Raw genomic sequence first — 20453 nt, 5'->3', positions numbered from 1 at the left:
AGGCCAGAGTTTTATAAACAGCTCAAAAATGAAAAGCACTAGCTAAAGTCCCTAGAGAGCACAGTGCCTACTCAGTGGACACGAGCTCTGCTCCAGGCACATCCGTTCACTGTGTAGGTGAGGTGGGTCTTACTCTAAGGTCTCTGTCCTTCTCTGATACTGCAAAGCCTACAGCAAAGTAAAGCTAAACTGAGTATTGTGGTGAATGGAGGATTCTAGCATAGAAATCACAATTTAGTAGTGACTCAGTCATGTTCTAATTTTATCAGCTTTGAGCTGAGAGATCATACACGTGTAATTTCCCCACAGCCTCATTTCCTTATGCTAAAGGAGGATAATGACTACGTGTGCTAGATGCAACAGAAGCTGTCAGACCAAGGAAAGACAATCTACTCAGTGAGCAGCGGCACAAACAAGTGTCCAGGAAACAATAGCTCATTTAGTTGTTATGTTAAAAATCTCTTAGTTCTAAACTAGATATTCTGAACTCAAAATACTTTTCTATTCTAAAAACTTTATTTCTATGAACCTATGAGCATTATGAGCTTATGCACTTAATATGTTTTTTTTTTAAAATTTTTTCCTATTAGTGACAATTTCTTCTGTTTGGGAAGGGGGGTCCTCAGTTCCAGAGAGTAAGCACAGCGTGGGAAGAGAAGTCCTCTGCTCTGCAGTCCTTCCTGTGAGCACAGTTAGTCACTGGCATGCACATACCCCAAACTTAGCAACAAATTACTGAAAATCAATTTTCCTCAGAGGAACAGGTATTTATTGTATTAGTTTTGAGGTTTCCTGGTAGAAAAACGTAAACTAATGAGCAAAGTTCAAGGAAATTATGATTTTAGGAACTAGCAAAACTAAGTACTTTTGGAAGAGTTATGTTTTCCATATATTTTGTACATTTGAAGCAAAAGAGATCTACTGAATGGAATTCAGTGACAGCCCCCAAATTACACTGGAGGTGTTTAGAGTCAGTGCTCTGGCTCTCAGACAGTGCACTTTAGGCAGTGTGTGATGACTACACCCGACTGCCAGCACAGCCTTGCTTTGCTAGGTGCTCTTAAACACAAATGATAAAACTACACCTTAGCTTCCCAGAAACATCTACTCAGAAGCAATAAAGCCAGTAGAAATCATAAGATGAAAAATGTAAGCAGGCCAAAACCTTCCAGACAATTTTGTTTTGGAATATTATACTTATTTTCAAATGTCCATGTTATATAAGGGCATATTTCATTTTAAAAATGATTTATTAAGTATTTTCTTCTTTTAAACTAATCTCTCTTTTCAGGATAATGAATACTCTTAAGGCTAATATGTAATATCATCATGCTCTGAACATATAAGCAAGAAGTGGGACAGAAAAGGAATAACTGTACACTCCAAATTAGATTAGATGAGTACACTTCAGGGAAAACACGTTTTCCCTCACTAATTATGACATTTGTTATGACTCAAAACCCACTTGAAATACATACTAATCAAGATACCTGTTATCCACTTAGGCATCATGATACACTAAGGCTGCTTAGTTACTGCTGTGAACAACCTCTGCAGGACAGGGATAAAGCCAATTCATTCAAGGTTTTATCTACAAACACATTGATCAGAGGGTTTGATCAATGAGCAGAAATGCTTGCACCCAGACACTTTCCCCTTTGTTTATGCTTTGCTTTCCTGATTAAGTGCACTAGCATTCCATGGCCCTTACTTAAACACCTGAAGCCACTACTTTGTCTTTTTTAACCACTGTGATAACTTGTACACTGGGAACAAGTAGTGTTTGGTGAATTAAATGAATTCATTAAAAGCTATTTTTAATGAGATAAGTAACTGCATTTGACTGAATGATTGTATGCCCCCCAAATTCACCCTTTGAAATTTTAATTCTTAGTGTACTACAGGGTGTTGGGGCTATGGGAAATGATTAGGTCCTGAAGGTGATGTGCTCATGAGGTGGACTGGCCTCTAAGTGACTTCAGAGAGCCCTCTCACCCTCTGTCTACCAAATGAGGACCCAGTGAGAACAGTGTGTATGACCCAGGAGTAGGTCCTCATTGGAGTAGGTCATCAGTCAGCTGATGGTTTGATCTGGGATTGTTCAGTCTCCATAACCATAAGCAATAAGCTACTCCAGTCTATAGATTTATTATGAAAACCTGAATGGCTAAATAAAAGATAATAAAATAAAAAAGATAATAATTGCTCTAATTTATTTGATAGCCTTCTTAGAACTTGACATAGTATGCTTTTTGACAAATTCTTCATAAATCTGTGAATGACAACAAACTAAAATGTAAAGAAATATCACAACGTACTTAATCAAGAAAGCTAAAGATAATCATATTACAGACACGCAAAGCTTACAGAGGAAGGCAAGGGGATATCGGACACAGGATTTCCTAACTCTTTTTGCCTAGATGCCAGTATGTGAGTAGACAATGTATAGACGTATAAATGGGAAAAAATAAAAATTCTCAAAGGTGAAAAAAGTTTCACTTTAGTTCCCCTGCACTAACTGTCTGGTAGATCATCCCATAATACAACCTTTCACTTGTTTCTGATGTCTGTCAAGTGAAATGGAAGGAGACGGCGTTTCTTACCTCCAAGTTGTACAGCACTCTGAAGGTTGACATGCCAGGAGCGAACGAGCGGAACAAGCTTTCTAAGATAGAGCTGGCACTCGGCTGCTGCTGCTGCTTTGACGAAAGTGATGGAGACTTTGAGGACGGGGAGCTTGTTTCAGAGAGCAAAGTTTTCTATATTTGGAAGAAAACCAAAAACCACATCTTAAAATCACACTCTAAGGAGAAGCACACTCAGTGCTTTGTGCTCTTTTCCTCTTTAAGCCACAATTAACAAGTTCTCAAAAAAACAGTCTTCCCAAATCCACTTAGTTCTCTCTTCACAAACCATCAAACTCACTACGCAGCTGAGTTCAGTGAATGTCACACACCGCATGAGCGCCTTGAGACTACATTCTCAGAAATACTTGCAAAGCCATTTTAATTTGTTCCCATGTTTCCATTTTATGCTTTTAATAAAACTGTAAGATTGCTAATTTAGAGGTCTTAAGGATTTCTTTTCAACTGATACTAATGATGTATTTCAAGGATACATGAGTTCTCTCTCAACACCTAAGCCTCAGAGAACATGACCAAGCAGATCCAAATTTCAACTACTAAACTATTAAACAAAAAACTCAGTTTCAACAACTTTAGTATAAATGAATTTCTTCTGAGCATGTAATTGAAGAATATGATATATAAAACAGTTGATGTACAAATCTCTTAGGGAACAATATTTTAAGAATTAAAACAAAATGAATTTTACTATTTTTATTTTCTCCTCTGCAGTGCCAGGGACTGAACCCAAACCTTTGTATGAGGGCAAGTGTCATAATGCCCAAAGCCTGTCTTTTTGAGACAGAACCCTGTTATGTAGTTCAGTGTGACGTTAAACTCGGATCTCTCTGCCTCTGCCTCCTGAGTGTTGGGATTACAGGCAGGCACCAACATGCTCAGCCAGAATGAACTTTACATGCTACATGTGAAAAAAGTGACAATGACTCCATTATGCAAGACTTCAGACATGGAGTCATCAGATCCAGGGAGGCATCTTCGGGGTACACAGAAGTCCTTGGACCCACAGATCTCCAGTGCAACCAGGAATGTGAAGCATACAGGATTGTCCTCTCAAAGGAAAGGACACGTAAACTGTTTAGTGTAAATGACTATCACATTATCTATATTCTCATGAACTCGCCTAAGCTCCCATATCTAGAACCAGAAGTAACTAATAGCCCTACACTATCTGTATGACCAAGACCAGACCAGACCAGACCCTCGGTCCTTGGCTAGTTCAGGTAGCATCTCTCTAGAATCTATCTTCTTGGAAGAAATGACATGTATCCTGAGTTGAGGTTCAATGTAATTATATTTCCTTAGCCACTGGGAGATTATATTACACCAGGAAACATTTTTTCCAAATTATACTGTGTTTAAATTTGTTGGCAATTAATCACTGGGCATCAGACTCCCTGTGATGAAGTCAATCCAAGTTTTCATTCTCACCTCTTAGTGCTTTACTCCACAGCCTGACACCTGCAGAGGCCCTCTCAGCATCGTGAGAAGAGAAAAATCTCAACGTATGAGAACTGCCTGACCCTGAACAGTACATACATCTCTTTGGGTGTCAGTCTCTCCTTTTGTACCAGGAGCACAGAGAAGACAATAGAAAGGGCTCTTCTAACACTCAATCCCATAATTGGATCTGTTTGGACCTTTTACAAAGCAACACAAGGATCTGATTTTAACTTATGGCAAGGGTATTTTTTCAAAAAAGAAAAGTATTATAGAAAGATGATATCATATGACCTTCATAGGATTCAGGCAATGTTTTCAATGAATCACAGGACAAAATTTCAAGCTAGTTTAACAACTATCAAAAATCTGAATACCTTTCTGCCTAAAGAGTCCAGCTGATCAAGGGCTTCCTGAATGGCTGGATCAGTGGGTATCAAGAGCAGAAGCTTCCGTACTCGCAGAGTTATCCTGAGAAAATTTCAAAAATAAAGTAAATTTCTTTAATTTTTTTTTATATATGCTATGACTTCAGTAACAGGTCTTTTAATTTAAGTTTATATACTACTATGAAATAAATTTAGTATATACATATATTAGATATATAATGAAATATATTTAAAGTCAAATTTGCTTGGTTCATTAACTTTAATAATGTGCTTTCAAGCCTCACAAATACATGTATTTACCTTGGCTCCTCTAGATTGGCAAGTTGGTATAGCATGTCAAACACATTACATACAAGTGCCATCACCACACCAGGGAGAGATTTCTCCTGAGGGAAAAACATCAAATATAAATATATACTAGCGAAAGAATTTTCTTTTTCTAACCAAACTTACAACTGATACTTGTCCTGAGAGGCTGGCACTACAAAGTCCGGGGGAGACTGAAGAACGAAGTGAAGGTCACCGCCTTCCTGTGGGTATCACTCAGTCAACACTTCCCTGGCTACCTGCTTGAACTAAGGTGAAGTAAGGGGTGTGTGCAGGTTCCATGGCAGAAAGCAGGCAATAAGCTTATCAGGGGCTTTCTGGAGCAACAAGAGGATGAATGACTTGGGGAAAAGCTGAAGTAGTATCTATGTGTACATCCACTCACATATAACACCCAGGTAGATGGAACTCAATGTGAAAATAGTTACTCTTGTTTTGGCTAAAGATCAGGGAGGACAAAGTGGACAACACTACAAAAAAAGAGGTTCGGATGTAACCTGGTCACAGGGCACAAGAAAAGAAATGACATTATTATAGAATATATCTATATATAGAAGACTTTTCTTGTTAAGGAGTACTGAGCATCCTGAAGTGCTCTGTACTATCTACTGCTATAATGTTGTCATGAAGAAAGAGAATCAAAGGCTTTCCGTACGTATTAAAGGACATCTTACAAATACTGTCACTTCACATGCACTTCCTCTCTAGATAGTAAACCCTAAAACAGAACAGCTTCCCTCAGTTCTGTGTCTCTGATGCCAACCTTAGTCTTAACACAGAAAATTATAATCTCATGAAGTCATTCAAGTACTGACTGACCCAGGTACTGTTTCGGGTGTTAGAGTGAGACAGCAAACAAAATAAACCAGTTCAGTCTCATGGAGCTTGTGTTTTATCAGAAGACAGTAGATAAAATGGATGCTAATGAGAACAAGCAGAGAAGGAACATGAGCAGAGTGTAAGACCAGAAATGGGGTTGACACTGTAAGCAGGACGTCAAGGATGGCTGACCAGCTCGCTTTATCTGAGCAAAAGCTGAAGTGAGAATAAGACACCCTTGTGAACTTGTTGGAAATAATACTTTTGGCACTGAAAGTTCAGCACAGCAGGTGCAGTGCATTTGAGGGCCTTTAGCACGGCAGCTATAAAGGTGTGAGAGGAGGGCATTAGCAGAGGGCCTCAGAGATGTTTGAGGGGTGGGGTTAGAACAGCAGAGCCTGAAGGTCTCAGTCCAGGCCCTAACTTTTGCTTTGAGTGAGATGGTAGCAATAGAGTGAGTTGAGGAGTGGCATAGTATGATTTTGGGGGTGTTGAGTGCCATGCAGACTCCTGACATGGTAGTTAAAATTAACACTCAGTTGAAGGATGATGGCTGCCCTGAACAGTAAGTACAGCAGCTGTGGAGACAGAGAGAAAGTAGCTGGATTCTGAACACGTGGTAAAGGTAGAGCCAAATGTTGGCAGGTGCATATGGGTTCAAGAGAAAGAAGGCTCTAAGGCAGCGGGTCTTAACCTGTGGGTTCTTGACCCTTTCACAGGGGTCACCTAAGACCATCGGAAAACAGAGACGATATTTACACTACAATCCCTAACAGTAGCAAAATTAGTTATGAAGTAACAATGAAAATTTCTGAATGAAAAATTATTAACTGAGGGTCACCACAATATGAGGAACTATAGTAAAGGGTCCCAGCATTAGAAAGGTTAGAACCAGAGCTAAGGGCTCAGGTATGAACAACGTGTAAGAACAGGGATGTCAAGGTCTGAGATGGATCGAGACTATAAAATGAGAAACTTAGGAGCGAGGACAAGGAGATAAGAGAGGGACAGTGAGAGGCTCAGTTTTGGGAATGCCACCACTGGGATGTAGAGTGGTCAAGGCGGGACATTGGGTTAGTAGACAGATCATATCTGTGGGTTTCATGCAATGCAATTTGGGAACAAATCTGGAGACAAGGAAGGTCCAAGGAGTAGGTCTGGGAACTCCTCTGTATAAGGAAGATGAAAAGAAGCCTACAAAGGAGATTAAAGCACAGAGCTGAGCACTGAGAGCCAAACAAATGAAGTATTTTAGGAGACCACAGTGCTCCCCTGAAACCTCAAGAAGATGAGGACTGAGAGGTAGAGAACACGAACCTGGCCTGGAGCTCGCTGAGCATGTGGGGCTGCTGGCCAGTGAGACCAGAGATCTGCCTATCTCTGCTTCCCCAGGGGTAGGAATATAAACGTGTATCACCTTCCCTACTTTTTCCCTGGATGCTAGGGACTGAACCCAGTTCCTCATGGTTGTATGGCAAACACTTTACTCAATGATTTACCTTCCTGTCTCTAAAGTACTAAGATAGCACAACACATCTAAGTTCTGAAGATTGACCCAGTGGAGAGAGAAAAACCAACAAACCAATGAAGAAAGATGTATGAGAGGACAGCAGGAGGAGAGATGGGAAGACCAAGTTGGTGTTTCATAACATTCCAAGATTGAGACTGAAGTTATCTATCTTCTCTGCTCTGAATCAGTTCTCGATTATGTAGTTTGCTTTATTCAGATCTTGTCAGAATAAAGGGATGTGATCACTCAAACCTACAGAGGCTGAAGCAGAAAGGCAGTAGTTGTTAAATGCCTGTGTCTACCTGTTCCATGGCATATGACGAACTGAAGACCCCACTGCTACTGCTGCTGGAGCTGGTTGAGGAGTCGGCCGAGCTCCCGGAGGGGGTCCCACTGCCCGAAGTCTTCACGGTAAGAACTTGCTCATCAGAAAATCCCAGCTGGTGGAGGAGCTTTTGGTCTTTATTCACTGTCAGCTGCAAAAGGTTGTTTCTTAGTTACTGAGAGTAAAAGAGGAGGAAACTATTCAAGCCTGGGCTAACATGCCAACAACTGTTAAAAACCCACCAGACTATCGTTCGTAAATATCTGTATGTTGTCCACGGGAGAGCACAGCTGTTTGGCTATCTTCCACCGGACACTGCCTATGGTTTCATTACTGTGAGCCTAGGAAATAAAATACAACACCGGGGTGAGAGGAGAATTCATTTATTCACTTCATTCCCTTACGCTCTGGAAGAGCAGTCAGTGATCTTAACTGCCGAGCCTTCTCTCCGGCCTTTCATTTCCTTAGTCCTTCACACAGCAGTACTGAGCATCAGCTCTGTACTGGACCCTTTATTACAAACTAGGAAGACAGCAGGCTCTTCTGTGAGCTCCTCATCTTGGGTGGTTGCCCTTACACAAGTGTTAAATGCTTTATGCCATGCTTGCATTCCTCCCCTTTATGCACAGTAAAATCTCAAGCCATTAGCTGGAAGTGACTTCTGTCCCCACCCTTTCTCATCAACACTCCTAACAGCCACCTTGTGAGCTTTTATACCTGCTGCCCTCTATCTGAAAGACTGTGCTAATAAAAGCAATTACTCTGTTGCTTTTCAAATCTCTGCTGGAACACGGTCCATCTTAGAGGTTCATCTTTATTCAAAATATTTCATGACTATCATCATCTTCAGCTAACTTATTATCCTTTACTCTCACTCATTCTTTTAATACATATCTTCACTTGGCACTGTATTTTATATTTACTTATATATCTGCTTATACTCCAAGCTTTCCTTTCACTCCATGCTTACTTTATTTTATGTATGTGTGGTGTATAAGTGTGTGTATTCATGAGTGTGAAAACCAGAGACTGATGTCAAGTGTCTTTTTCTACTGCTCTCCATCTTACTTTTAAAAAAAATTTATTTATTTTATGTATGTGAGTACACTATTACTCTCTTCAGACACACCAGAAGAGGGCATCAGATCTCATTACAGATGGTGTGAGCCACCACGTGGTTGCTGGGACTTGAACTCAGGACCTCTGGAAGAGCAGTCAGTGCTCTTAACCACTGAGCCATCTCTCCAGCCCTCCACCTTACTTTCTGAGACACTCATTGAACTTAGAGTTCACTGAATGGCTAAGCAACCTCTAGGGACCTCCCTATACCCCAGCCCAGCTCTAGGACTATAAGTACACACACATTACCGTGCCCAGCTTTTCATCTGGGTGCTAGGATCCAAGCAGGACCTCATGCTTGCTCCCAGAGATCTCAGTCTTTACTCTCAATGTATTTACCAAGTATCGTTGGGAACCGTCATTATCTCCCCACATCACTTTTAGGAAAACAGGTGTAGACATTCGTGCAAACCTACCTCTACAGTGAAGGTATCCTTGGTAGACTCGTAGGTAACATTGAGAGTTAAAAGGTGTCCATGAAATGAGGCACCGTGAGGTAGAATAGTTCGTGGGACAGAGTAGAAGTCCTTGAAAGAGATAAGCCAACTGAGTCGGACACACTGTGGCACAACTGCACATGTCAAACCCATGCTTCTTCCCCTCTTCTAGCAGTATGAGCACAGCTGCCCGAAAAGAAGGGAACGCACCTCTATTGTGATCACATAGCGCTCTGCCAGAAGAAGCAGCCTCTCGATTATCACAAGTTTTGTTGATCTGTGAGTTACAAAGACCAGGAAAGTTTTAAAATACATTGAAATGAATTGCTGACTTCCGCTCAATTCTATTCTATTTCACCAAACCCAGATGCACAGTCAACACTCCCTGGTCAAAACTGAAACCCACAAAGATTAGATTCCCCTTTCACTCATGGCTCACAGCTGCCATGCTCAAATGGAATCTGGGAAGTGAAGCCTGCCCTTTTCATGTTTCCTCTCCTTTTTAAACAGCTGTTCCAGAAAGAGTGGACCTAAGTCCCCAGGTCTTCATGTTCACCAGCCCACCAAGAAGGAGATTTCATATTAGGATTTGATGTTCATAATCTTATAACTAAAATGTCACAAAATTCTACAAAAACATGGAATCTATTAGACAGGAAAACCAGAAGACAAATGGAAACAAATATACCACCAACACAAGTTGTTAATTGAAAGTAAAATCCGATTGACTATTTGGTCACCGACTGATAGACTGTAACTTTTCATCTGAGACGGTAAGACTTCGGTAGGTAATGTTCAAAGAGCTTCATCTGCCACGGAAGTCTGTGCTAATGCCCTCGCTTTAAATAGCTGTTGTTCCAATCACACTGTCTATCCTTCCAAAGGCGGATGAGAATAACCAAGACCTTAGTAAGTAAGAGAAATGAGCAGTCTGTTGTGAGTCCATCTCAACAATGAACCTGAACTACAGACAGCACTGTAATGGCAAAACTACAGCAGAATAACCTGAACTTCTAGACTACAGTAATCATAGATTCTAAACAGTCTTTCAGAACTAGTGAAATGAGATGAACCACAGCAGTCTAACTCACAGTCAACTCTGAAATACAGTTTACTAACACTACTTAAATAAGAACATTTTAAAAATTATGTGGTTTCATTAGCTTGCTGTATTTGAGATTCAGGGTGAAAAGATGGGTTAAAAGTATATTCACTTAAACTAGCAATTGGAAAACCCAATCCAATAGACCATAAATGACTGGTGGATAAACTGCTAAGAAACTGAGCAAGAGAAATGAACTAAATCTTAGAAACCTTATAATAAGATTCCATGCACATGTACACACAGAAATACACACAAACACACACACTCATGCATGCACACAAGAATGGGGAACACATTTATTCTTATCATGAACTGACTCTGTAATCACTGTGACCATTTAAAAATGGGGTCTTGTGGGGCTAGGTTTCATTTCATCCCTTCATATTAATAAATTATAGCATGTAACAGTCAGCACATTTTTAAAAAATAAATTTTAGAAGAATCTGGGAAAGAACATTGTCTCAACTACTGTGTGTGTGTGTGTGTGTGTGTGTGTGTGTGTGTGTGTGTGTGTGTATGTGTGATATTGAATGACTGAGAAGCACCTAAAGAAATGTTCAACATGTTTAGTCATCAGGGAAATGCAAATCAAAACAACCCTGAGATTCCACTTCACACCAGTCAGAATAGCTAAGATTAAAAACTCAGGTGACAACAGATGCTGGTAAGGATGTGGTGAAAGAGGAACATTCCTCCATTGTTGGTGGGATTGCAAACTGGTACAACCATTCTGGAAATCAGTCTGGAGGTTCCTCAGAAAATTGGACATTGAACTACCTGAGGACCCGGCTATACCTCTCTTGGGCATATACCCAAAAGATGCCCCTATATATAACAAGGACACATGCTCCACTATGTTCATAGCAGCCTTATTTATAATAGCCAGAAGCTGGAAAGAACCCAGATGTCCTTCAACAGAGGAATGGATTCAAAAAATATGGTACATCTACACAATGGAATATTACTCAGCTATCAAAAACAATGACTTTATGAAATTCACAGGCAAATGAATTGAACTAGAAAATATCATCCTGAGTGAGGTAACCCAATCACTGAAAAAAAACAAAACAAAACAAAACACATGGTATGCACTCACTGATAAGTGGATATTAGCCCAAAAGCTCGAATTACCCAAGATGCAATCCACAGACAACATGACATTCAAGAACAAGGACGACCAAAATGTGGATACTTCACTCCTTCTTAAAAGGGTGAACAAAAATATTCATAGGAGGGGATATGGAGGCAACATTTGGAGCAGAGGAATTCTGAAGGAATAGCCATTCAGAGTCTGCCCCACATGTGGCCCATATATATACAGCCACCAAACCTAGGTACGATTGGTGAAGCGAAGAAGTGTATGCTGACAGGAGTCAGCTGTCTCCTGAGAGGCTCTGCCAGAGCATGTCAAATACAGAGGCAAATGCTAACAGCAAATCACTGAACTGAGAACGGAATCCCCCAATGGAGGAATTAGAGAAAGGATTGAAAGAGCTGAAGGGACTTGCAACCACATTAGAACAACAATGACAACCAACCAGCTCTTAGGGACTAAACCACTACCCAAAGACTATACATGGACTGACCATGGCTCCAGCTGCATATGTAGCAGAGGATGGCCTTGTTGGGCACCAATGGAAGGAGAAGTCCTTGGTCCTGCCAAAGTTGGACACCCAGTATAGGGGAATGTCGGGATGGTGGGGCTGGAAGTGGGGTGGATGGGGAGAAGAACACCCTTATAGAAGAAGGGGAGGGGATGGGTTAGGGGGATTATGTCCAGGAAACTGGGAAAGGGAATAACATTTGAAATGTAAATAAAAAAATTCAATAAAAGGATAAAAAAGTAATACCTCAATAAGTTAAAATACACACACTGCTCCAAGAGTAAAAAAGGACTGTACAAATATCTGCCAGTAGAAGGCAGCAGAGGGATACCATGAGCATTAAATCCTAATGATTAGGCTATACATAATTAAAGTAGTAGAAAATGAAGTAAAAGAAAACAATGTGCCCATGGGGCAGATGGGTAGGTATAAGCAATACTCAGGTGGCTCTGGTGATGACCTGCAGATCTTCAGGGCACAGACAAAAGGTGGACATTAGGAAACATACAATTATGTATTTCCAAGACAGAACAGCCTGTAGAAGCTCTGAGGACCCCAGAGAAGAGATGTTGGGGAGGACACAAGGTAAACATTTTTAGCAATATTCAGTTCTGTGCTGTGTGTCTGCGTTCAGTTTTGAGGTCACTCACCTGTATGGAGACTGCACTGATGTTGCTACAGTTGGCATGGCAGTCGCAGTGAGCATTTTGGTTGCTCGGGTCACAGCATGTGTTAGAGTGGGGCCACCGAGTGCTGAACTGGCTGCCTGTAAGGTACAAAGTAACAGTCTGTATCTGGATCTCTCACCTGGTCTCTGACACTGAGGCCAACTACTTGTTGCAAAAGCTGCCCAGGACACTGCAAAGTGCTTAGCAGTATCCCTGGCCTCTAACCACCAGGTACCAACTGACTCTTTCCAGTTAGAACAATCAGTAGTCACCAAGTAACCTATGGGAGGCAAAATAAGAGCCAGTGGAGGCTATGAGATGGCTCAGCACGTAAAGCACTTGCCAAGAAAGCATAAGGATCTCAGCTGAGTCCCTGGAACCCAAGTAAAGAGAGAACTAACTTCATAAACTCTTGCCTTCTGACTTCCACATATGCATCATGGGATGTGAATAATCCCTTCTGTACCATCACACACACACACACATGCACATGTACATGCACATGCGCACAATAATAAAAACCATTAAAAAGAGCTAGTTGAGATATGCTAATACTTCTATTGTACTTCGCATAGAAGAACTTGAATATTTGAGTCTTTAATGACATATTTGTATGGAAGTCACAATTTGAGGAATATTGTATACAGTATAGAATAGTACATTGCCATGAGGAAGATCAATTTACTAACATCTGGGGACACTGGCATTTATACTTTTGGAAAACCCCATCAGCTGTAAAACATAAGCAGCTTTCAATTGAACATTAATTGTGATGGAACTAAGGCGGTAAAATGAATAAGATATTAAACCAGAGGCTTCTAATGAACAGAGAGTGCCAACATCTTTACTTCTACATCTCCTGCTGTGGTGTGAAATGGCCTTCACTGTATAAATTACACTCTACTACCTATGTGGAATCTATGTACAGTAGATGTTTCTTATGTCTCAGAAGTGGGAGCTAGCTAGATGGACAGACAGATAGGGAGAGAGAGGATGAGATAGAAGGTAAGGTTTTATACAGAGTGTAACTGGTGTATGTGTGTCTATGTGTCAGCATGCACACATATGCACATATGTTCATGAGTACATGTGTGAGCTCATGCACATGGAGGCCAGAATTTAATACCAGGTAGCTACCACTCTCTACCTTACTTTTTGCTATAGGGTCTCTTCATTGAGCTGCAGCTCACTGTTTTGGAATAGGCTTGCTGGCCAAGTGAGCCCCCCTGAGTTACACACCCCCACAGCAATGCCAGCAGTGAGTTCTGAATGCAGTTCTCAGGCTTTGTGGGAAGCACTTGGCCCCTGACTAACACCAGTGGTCACCCCTACTCCCACACCACAACATGGTACGTTTGATCAATTCTTCAATAGTGCCTAGCCACAGATATCAGCACTCAACATTTGTCCAAAAACATAAACTTATAAAAGGGGAAAAGAACTCATTTAAAAGACAAGTTAAAATTTTTTTTACTCACTTCTAATCTTGTATAGCAATCGGCAATGAATTTCTTATGTAAAGACACCGAGTCCTGAAAGTGGGAAGTATATGGAAATTAAAATTAGACTTTGGCATTTAATTGTAATCATTAGTCAAGACAAAATACTAAAATAAATCAAATTGGGATACAACAAGGGTCACAACTTACCAATAACAAAATACATACTTTTTAACATTTTAATGTCTAAGAAACTTTTTTCCTTGGACACTCACCTTCTTTAACCTAGGGTTTAGATTTATGTAACTGTAGTTTATGATTAATTGAATAGCTTCATTAGCAATTTCTTCATCAGGTGATTCCATGGCTATTTTCCAAATGAAATCCATTCCTACCAACTCCAACTTTTCTACATACTGTACAAAATTAAAATGTATATTATTAAACTTAATAGTACACTAGTATTACAAAATCACAGGTCATTATTTTCTGCTACATCAATGAGTCTGGACCTCTGTTTAACAAAATGAAGACCACTATGTCAACACCCTACTGCACTGATATGGAACTCTCACACCAAAAACAACCAGAGATAACGGGTATCCTCCAGGCACTCAGAATAGGTTCAGGGATGTTTCTCTAGATAGTCCTGACATAAGAAAGACATCTACCTAGAGAAGCTAATCAATCAGAAACTGAGAAGTGGACATCTCTTCAAAAGAAATGAGTCAAGACTGAAGTGGCTACTAACCCTGGGAACCTGATCCAGTCCTTCCCAAAGCTGTTAGGAAGCTTAGAGTGTCTTGTATATATCCTGAGTACTTCAGGGAGCAGGACCTGAACACCAGGGACTTAGAAAAGATCAAATGCTTGTTTTCTGTCTTAAGGACATATGTGAACATAAGTGTTCTGTGGGTCCCCATTTTCCTACATCACAGTCTGTTCGCACATTTCCCTGCAATCCTTGCCACTGACATCCTAGGAGGGACGTCGTCTCATTATCAGGTTCATGTGAACCACTACATGGAAGCCTTCTGGACCAGTGCCCCTGGAAACACGCCTGACAACCACAGATGCAGAGCTGCTTCTACAGGGGAGGAGAAGATTGGGCAGACTTCCTAGGTGCTGCGGAGGGAAGGCGGGACTAGACATGCAGCTGCCAGTGCCTTCAAGGGAGCCTCTGCCACTAATGCCCAAACAGGCAGGTAAAAAGACCTCCTTATTTAAACAAACAGGTTTATGTTTTCAATCCATTAAAGACAGTTTTTTTCCTTCTGAATATCAAGCTATATCAAAGATTTCAATGTATCTAGATTGAGAATAAAATACATACCAATTGAGCTCCTTGTCTTTTCAACCGATGATCACAGAGATTCACATTTTCAAAAAAAGTCTTAAATAAGTTGAAACCTAAGAGTACAGAATGCAGTCAAACCCATGCACTCAGACACAGATAATCATGGAAAGACTAAAGTGAAGCAGAAGTGTAGGCTATAGCGCTCCTGGCAATGGTTTCTTAAACAGTCATCAAAAGTGTAATGTCAGTGGACGATGGTGCAGGCCGGCAGTTCCAGAACCTAGAAACTCCAAACCAGCCTGGGCAGTCCACCCAAATCCCATCTCAGAAAAACCAAAGACACCTTTAAAAAGCACAAGCCAGCCATACATCTTTAACCCTAAGCTTGGGAGGCAGAGGCAGACCTCTGTGGATTGGAGCTAGACTGGTTTGCACAGCAAGTTCCAGACCAGACAGGGCTACATAAAGAAACCCTGTCCTAAAAAAAACCAGACAAATCAAAACAACAACAATCCACAAACAACAGAAGAAAATACATGTAAACCAGACTTAATCAAAATGTAAGATTTTTGTGCTTCAAAGGACATTATCAAGAAAAGAACACAACATACAAAATAGAAATTTTTTACAAACTATGTATATGCTAAGGAGCTAATACCCAGAGTATATAAGGAGTCCTTATAACACAGCAGTCTAATTAAAAAACAGTCAAAATCATAACTAGACATTTCTCCAAAGAACCTATACACATAGACAAACACCAGTCTGAACAGATGCTCAGTACCATTCATTATCAGGAAAAGCAAGTCATAATACAGGACACAGCTCACCAGCCACCAGGACATCTTTTAAAAGGCAGATAATAATAATGTTGACAATGAGGAAAATTGGACCCTCATAAATTGCTGGTGGGATTATGAAATGGTGCAGCTACTTTATAAAAACGGGTTGGTAGATCCTCAAAGGTTAGGTCTCATAGCAATGTGACTCTAAAATTCATAACCAAAAGAAATGAGAACACAAAAAACTACTCTATGAATGTTTACAGCTCAAAATGACCGAAGAATGAAAATAATGGGATGTCTGCATTGAAATATTATACTCCTAAAGTAACATCGCAACAACCTAGGTGTGCCTTGAAAACATTAATCTTCAGCCACAGCAGAGAAGTCAGGTAGGAAAAGTCCCAAATAGTACCTATGATTTCAGTTGTACAGAACTGGGCCAGTCATAGGGGAAGAGATTAGAGGCTGGGCAAGTGAGGGTTGGAAAGTGGCTGCCAGTGAGTGCAGGGCTCCTCTTGGGCTGATCATGCTTACAGTTAGAAAGTAGCCAAGGCTGCACACCTGAGTGCAGACTGAAAGTTGTTGATGGTATATTTACAAAATGGAGTTTTGTGGAACTCAATAAAATAACTCAGTTAAAAGAAATAACTGAACGGGAAACATTATGCACTTTAATATATCTTTACCTAATGGATCCTACTTATTAAGGAATACCAGAAAGTTATTTTGGCAATTTAACCTATTAGGCTGTATTATTTTAATACAGCTTCGGTGAAGTAGGATTACAGTTAAGAATAAGATCTCTCACTCTAAAAAAAAATCTAAAACAAATAATTGTAAGCTTTCCCTACCATTCATAGTGATTTCATATGACTCCAATTTCAGAATTTTCTCCTTGAAGAGCTGCTGCTGAACGTCACTCTCCAGATCATGCTGCCCCTTTGTAAACCACTCAAAGCACATCTGTGGATTAAGACAGAACTGCCCTAAGACCAACCAGTCCACTGCAGACAGAAACATATGGCCATCTGGATAGTAAAGAGACATTTTCAATACTTCTAACACTCCTGTAACTGCTCAAATGACACAGGGCACTGAAATGTTTGGAGATCTTTCTGCTGGAGATGAAACATACACTCCCACTTCTTACTGGATCTTATTCCTAAATCTTCCCGCCAGCATTCAGGTAAGCCTTTGCTCTAGGCCAGCCCCAGTGCTAAGCACTGCCACGCTTAGTCCTTTCAATATGCCTATGACCTAGCTACCATTGTCAGTGAGAGGAGACCAAGACTCACTGTTAGCAAGTGCAAATGTTAAAATAAGTGTTTCCATTTTTACTGCATTGTTCTTGACTCATGTTTACATTTCTAGGGATTCAACATTTTTAGGAACTAAGTTTTTTAGCAGTGATTTAAAATTTAGTCTCACAGAAAAGGATAGAACTAAATTATACCACAATTCTCCAGCCATATTCATTTTGTTTACTTCTAACCAGAATTGAACAAAATGGTCAAAGAGCCCACACATTTATGTCTATCATGGGTGTCTTCTAAGACATTTTTTCCTAGTCCTTACAGTTCCCACTCTGCCCTTAAGTGTTCACATATTCACAGTCACAGCAACGGGACTCACACAGACAACAGGAGACACAGAGGAGGGCAGCGTTTACTGCAGGGTTACGAATTCACAACCCTATGGCTTACCTCTCGATCTAACTCACAGACGTCCTGGCCAGTCACAAGGCACTCCCAGATTTCTTTGGCTCGGTTCCACCCAAGATACAATGTAGCTTCTTGTAAGAAAAATGCCAGAAATTTCAGATGTGCCTCTAAATACTGAAAAGAGCAACAGTGCAACCAGTTAACTCATTTGCGGCATTCATCCTAAAAGAAACGACACTAAGATTCCACAAAAAAGGTTTACACAGAACACTTGTCATGTAATTCACGATAAAGTAAATATGACAGTGGACTTATCAGCCAGTAATTCAATGCAGCAGAAGCAACCTCAAATTTATTACAAAGTTGGTTGATATCAATCAAATTCAATTTCAGTAATCTTATAGTAACCATCACACTCACAAGTGGTGAAGTTAAGTTTTATTTCTGGTAGTTCTTTTGTTTTGTAGAGAGTGATCTTACTCTGAATTCTAGAACAGCCTAGAATTCAACTATATAGCCCAGGCCACGAATTCACAAAAATCCTCCTGCCTCAGTCTATGGCAGCAGTTTTCAACCTGTGAGTTGTGACCCCTCTGGTGAATCAAAAGAACTTTTCACAAGGTCACATACGAGATATCCTGCACATCAGATATTTCATTATGATTCATAAGAGCAGCAAAGTAGCAAAATTAGAGTTACGAATTGGTTGGGGGGTCAACACAACATAAGGAACTGTACTAAGGGTCTCAGAATTAAGAAGATTGAGAGCCACTGGTCTAACAAAGTCCTGAATTACAGATGTAAGGCACTATACCCAGCTAAGATATTTTAAACAAACATTATTAGCCATCAATTGATTTGAAAAACTAAATGCATGATCTACAGAGTTTGCTATTGTTCCTAAGAAATACTATTTTTCTAAATTTAATTTGAAATTATAGTAAAGGATTGGAGAGACAGCACAGTGGGTTAAAAGCACTCATTGCTCTTGCAGAGGGCCTGGGTTCAATTCCTAGCACCCAAATGGTGGTTCATAACCACCTGCTACTCCAATTCCAGGAAATCTGAGGCCCTCACCTGACCTCTGTGAGCACCAGGCCCACATGTGGTGCAAATACAAACATGCAAGCAAAATGTAAATTAATAAATTTTTCTAATGAAAAAAAGAGAAAAAAAATGAAGTTATATAGTTATATATTCAAAACCATTCCCTCATTACAAAGATTGCTCATGGTACCCTTTCATAGTTGTACCCAACAAATATTTATTTTATAGTTCAAATAGAAAAAGTTAAGCAAGTCCCCAAAATCACAAAACACAAACACAGTGCCTGATACCTCCCGGTAGGTATAGCGGCCATCCACCAGTGTTAATCCAGTTAAGCCTCCAGGCCCAGCCACGGCTGCTGCAAGTCGATGACAAGCTAGTAAACTTCCTGTTACCAATTTGACTATTTCAAAATTTTTCTTCAGGTCTTGAATAATGCTCTTAACAAAAGTAACAGAAATGAAAGTGGTGTGAGAATGTGTGGTCATTTTGTTGTTTAACATAATACAGCTTTGTTTTAGAATGGAGCACCAGCTGAAAGAGCAAAGGAGATTTCTTATGACAGTTAATGAAGTCAATCTTTATTTACTAGGAACTAAGGCATTGCTAAATGCTGCACTGAAGAGAGAACGCACTCTATGTGCTTCCTGGATCTCACCCCCAAATCCTTGACATTAAGAAAGCTCCAACCAGCTCCTTAGACAAAGTTATCTTTTTGTAATAGAAAATATTCCTTTTTAGAATCTTTTCAAATTTTGGAAATATCATTAATGTTTTTACAAGCTAGTCTAGTTATTTTAATAAACTAAGCAATCAAGAAGAAGAGTTAGGTCTGTATCAAATGAAAGACCTCCTCCAAAAGAGTTCCACACAATTAAAAACCACTGACATTAGTAAACATAAGCTAGTGAGTTCCTATCAGTGCAACAACCTTAGCCATGCTTGCTTATTACAATTATTACAATAGGCTATGCACATAAGAATCAAAAGGAAGTGTGTTCCTACCTTGTCTTGCTTTTGATAGGTTTGTTTTATAAATGAGCGAGTGATTTCATGGAGCTGACGTAAAGCTGGCACCACCCACACAAACTGCGGGTTATTATGTTGAGATGACTACAGGGTTAAAAAGAAGTTACATTAATTAGGTTTACAACTAAATGGCACTTGTTTATTAGCTATAAAAAATGTCGGAGTTAATTATTTCACTGTTACACATTCTACAATTTCCCCTTTCATATTACTTATTTATAGCTTATCTCATGCAACCGTAATTCAGTCTTCAACTTCTTACTCTGCATGCAATTTCCTAAGGCAAGAACTGCAAACAGGAGTGGATGTGAAATGATAGCAAATATACAGGGGACATCAGCAAAAACAGACAGGGAATTAGCAACTTCAGAGGACAGATTCAGTGGCACAGGCTGCTAAGACACGTTGACTCAGTAAAATCAATTGACGACAAAGCTGAACGCTGAACTAGAGAGCAAGGAAAATGGACTAAGAATATTGCTTTCTTTAACTAATGATCTGATCAAAACACTGGTGATGAGTTAAGTACTAAAGAAAAATATAATTGCTTCTATTTCTATTTAAGGTAATTTCATAAAAGGAAACTCTGCCTTAACTGAGGACAGGGTTTGGGTGTAGCTCCAAGGTAGTCATGGCTCAGTGTGGGTGAGCCTGTGACCCAGTTCTAGCACTTCCCAGACTCCATCGGACCCTATTACTATTTCATTATTACGGATACTGTACTCAGACTACACTTTATTTTCAAAGCACTTCAAATATACTATTTCTGAAACTGGTACAACAATCTGGACTTTTGTGTTGTAGACCAAA

The 20453-nt window shown here is 40.0% G+C and overlaps 1 protein-coding gene across 3 annotated transcripts in view; it reads right to left on the bottom strand.

The window, feature by feature from the left end:
* The window catches only part of Usp24 (ubiquitin specific peptidase 24), a 129752-nt gene that overhangs the window by 52839 nt on the left and 56460 nt on the right, over window positions 1-20453 (bottom strand). For all 3 annotated transcript variants that reach the window (XM_006238511.4, NM_001271206.2, XM_039109959.2), the window contains 15 exons: window positions 19620-19727; window positions 18905-19054; window positions 17610-17741; window positions 16758-16869; window positions 15158-15234; window positions 14100-14240; window positions 13864-13917; window positions 12368-12483; window positions 9219-9285; window positions 8988-9098; window positions 7695-7793; window positions 7430-7603; window positions 4772-4857; window positions 4460-4553; window positions 2604-2759 (listed from right to left, as the gene is read on the bottom strand). In XM_006238511.4, coding sequence (XP_006238573.1) covers window positions 2604-2759; window positions 4460-4553; window positions 4772-4857; window positions 7430-7603; window positions 7695-7793; window positions 8988-9098; window positions 9219-9285; window positions 12368-12483; window positions 13864-13917; window positions 14100-14240; window positions 15158-15234; window positions 16758-16869; window positions 17610-17741; window positions 18905-19054; window positions 19620-19727 — 1677 coding nt within the window. The remainder of the gene's footprint in view (window positions 1-2603; window positions 2760-4459; window positions 4554-4771; window positions 4858-7429; window positions 7604-7694; window positions 7794-8987; window positions 9099-9218; window positions 9286-12367; window positions 12484-13863; window positions 13918-14099; window positions 14241-15157; window positions 15235-16757; window positions 16870-17609; window positions 17742-18904; window positions 19055-19619; window positions 19728-20453) is intronic.

This window comes from Rattus norvegicus, chromosome 5 (assembly GCF_036323735.1).
Source record: "Rattus norvegicus strain BN/NHsdMcwi chromosome 5, GRCr8, whole genome shotgun sequence".
In the NCBI taxonomy this organism is placed as follows: domain Eukaryota; kingdom Metazoa; phylum Chordata; class Mammalia; order Rodentia; family Muridae; genus Rattus; species Rattus norvegicus.
Note: the sequence above shows the minus strand (reverse complement) of the source record. Positions and strands in the feature narration are given on the sequence as shown.